The sequence below is a fragment of the Micromesistius poutassou genome, assembly GCF_964030765.1.
Source record: "Micromesistius poutassou genome assembly, chromosome: 7".
In the NCBI taxonomy this organism is placed as follows: Eukaryota; Metazoa; Chordata; class Actinopteri; order Gadiformes; family Gadidae; genus Micromesistius; species Micromesistius poutassou.
This window is the reverse complement of record NC_140277.1, coordinates 1,865,038-1,868,120: the sequence shown is the minus strand read 5'-3', so window position 1 is coordinate 1,868,120 and position 3,083 is coordinate 1,865,038. Positions and strand designations below refer to the sequence as shown.

The 3,083-nt window shown below is 50.9% G+C and overlaps 1 protein-coding gene across 1 annotated transcript in view; it reads right to left on the bottom strand.

The window, feature by feature from the left end:
• The window catches only part of itga9 (integrin, alpha 9), a 51,150-nt gene that overhangs the window by 6,255 nt on the left and 41,812 nt on the right, over positions 1-3,083 (bottom strand). The window contains exons 19-20 of the mRNA XM_084470143.1: positions 482-568; positions 101-172 (exon numbers count right to left, since the gene is read on the bottom strand). Coding sequence (XP_084326269.1) covers positions 101-172; positions 482-568 — 159 coding nt within the window. The remainder of the gene's footprint in view (positions 1-100; positions 173-481; positions 569-3,083) is intronic.

Genomic DNA, 3,083 nt, shown 5'->3' with positions numbered 1-3,083 from the left:
ATATGAAGATAAGTGCGTTCCCTTCTCTTTTTTGTCTGCTAAACATGTGCTTCAGGTTTAGCCTGACAATCATCTAGGACATTAACGCTAACCTCTTCGCCTGGACCAGAAACCGCAAGGTGTCGTTTTCCCCGGAGACCCGGCTGGTGTCGAAGATGACGGCGAGGTGATACTGCAAGAGGAGGAAGGAGACGAGAGGTTAGGGACCCAGAGACGTTGCTCAGCGGTGACGCTTCACGTTTAGACCTAAAGGTGGCGTATAATTCAAACCATGCCGCCGACCCCAGGCAACAGGAGAGACAACATTCACACTGAGCTCCTGCTGAGCTCGCAAATCATTACAGCGTCTATAAATACCGAGCACTGGCTGGGCTGAGGAGCAGCGCAGAGCAGAGCAGAGGCACGGCCGTGGCAGGGTTTTGGTGTACCGACGGGGCCCCTGTGAGGCACTGTGTCTCTGGGCTCCCTGTGGCTGTCTCACCTTCGTCTGTGCTCTCATGAACGGAAATCCCACGCTGCATTTCAGGAAGTCCAGCTCGACCAGTTCACAGGAAATGCCCTTCTCTTCCTGCAGAAGAAACAGGGAGGGGGAAGCAGACAAGAGAGTATGAGAGAGAGAGAGAGAGACAGAGACAGAGACAGAGAGAGAGACAGAGAGAGAGAGAGAGAGAGACAGAGACAGAGAGAGAGAGAGAGGGAGAGAGAAATAGAGAGAGACAGAGATTGTGAGTGAGTGAGAGGGACAGATACAGAAGGAAAGGCTCCAGGCGGCAAAAATGTGCTGCCTCAGAATTCTCGCCAGATAAAAGTAAGATTGAAGCAATCAGGCATGGGGCACATGTGTTTCAACACACAAACACACACACATGCAGACACGCACACCCACCCACAGACACACACACACACACATGAGTGTATACACAGACACACACACACACACACACACACACACGCAGTGACACACACACACACACACACACACACACACACACACACACACACACGTGTATACACACACATACACACACAAAAGCGCACACAGAGACTGACACACACACACACACACGTGTATATACACACACATACACACACAAAAGCGCACACAGAGACTGACACACACACTAATACACACACACACACACACACACACTTTTGTAAATACACATTATTTTAGAAGAAATACAAAGATGGGACGAGGAAAAGCGGGGAAAGACAAATCTTTTTGGAAGGGTACTTGGACGGCCTCCAGGCCGCGTGTTTGGGAGCCTTGTCTAAACAACACGGAGCTTCGCCGGCTGTGCTGTCTAAACATTCGGGCCTTGACCCCCGCGAGGAGTAAGAATTCTTTCGGCAACACTTCAGTGAAGCTCTGTTTACTGGGCCCTGGACGCCGCTCGCACAAGCGGCCCTGACACTATTCCCCAAGCGCCCAACGATTGATAGGACCTCAGCTCGAGAGAGACAGCTCCTCCTGGATCCCTCATGATATCGACTGGAGGTAGTCGTTCTCCAAACAGACCGGCTGGAACTCAGACTACATACGCTGCACGCATTCCTCCAGAAAAACAATAATAGAACAGAACGCAAAAGGGAGAAGGTTCCATATTATGCGCTTCCTGTGTTGACACATTTAAGAGCCTCATCAAACACACACACATCACACACACACATTACACACACACGCACACACGCCCGGAGACTCGCCATCCCCTTATTCAGCAGATTCTTCCCCGCCGGCCAGGGAGCGATAGAAACCTGGACTGCCCTCCATCACTGCACTTCATCTTCCTTAAACAAGCAGCAGGGATCCTAGGGTGAGCCCTCTTGGGTGGGGTGTGGTCGGGTGAGGATAGGCATGGGGTGGAGTAAGGGGTGGGGGGCAACTGGCAGTGTTGGAATTATCTCTATTTCCTGTATACCTCCGTGCTGCTGCTGTGCAAACAACGGTGTTCCTCCTTGGGGACCGGGGGGGGGGGGGGGACTGGGGAGGACTGGGGGAGGACTGGGGGAGGGAAGTGATGTCCTGTTTACCCATCGTGCACCCAGCTGTGGCCGAGAGAGCAAAGGGAGGGTAGACATATGGCGGGGGCAGCTCTGTTAGTGGGGGTGGGGGGGTGGGGGGGGGGAGAGAGAGAGAGAGAGAGAGAGAGAGAGAGAGAGAGAGAGAGAGAGAGACCAAGAGACCGAGAGAGAGAGAGAGAGAGAGAAAGAGAAAGAGAGAGAATGATAGAGAGATACATGCTTAACAGTCCCTCACATTCTCACCCTTAACTGACAGTGTCTGCTCTGTCTCTATTTGGGGGGAGAAATTCACGGCAGGGTTTCAACGAATGGCAGGTCCATTAACCACCACTGACTTTTGTTTATACGCCTTTCACTGTCGGCAGGAGCCTTTCGACGCAGAGCGGTGGTGCTTTTCGTGAGAATGACAATACACGTGAGACCTGTATTTTAGGTTTACTGCGTGTCTCGATGTACTCCAGCGATCCTGCGCTCTTGACCTTTCCCAAAGGGTCGCCGACAACTTTCCACTATCTGCCAGTGTCTATCTGTGGAGGATTACCCCCGACATTTACAACATGTGTGAAGGCACACTTTACATCAATCCGCTCCTAGATTAAAGGAGAGTGATCCGTGATTCAAGCTGTTTAAGAAGAGGAGGCCAGATGCAGGCATAGCAGCAGGTTGACCTAAAGTTGGAGCTTTACTGGTGGTTGGTGGAAGGTGCTAGGGTTTATGAGAGATGAGAGTAAAGCTATCCAGGCCAGGAATTTATCATTGTTTATCCCCTCACTTGGGTTTAGTGTCGACCGCGTCAGTCAAACAGTGAACTTTGTGGGTTTTATCGTTTGTATGCTTAAAATTATAACCTACAAATACCAAAAATAAGCAGAACACTGATTTCTTTCAAACCAAATTATTATTTCATTTACAATCATCTTTGGCAGCACTGTACACCGAGATCCCGAGATCACTAGATCCCGGCGTTCCTCATCCACTCTCCAACCCCCGTTTCTCTCCAACGGGAAGGGAGTCCTTATTAAAACCCGATGGAAAGATAAACAACGGCGTCACTGCCCCGA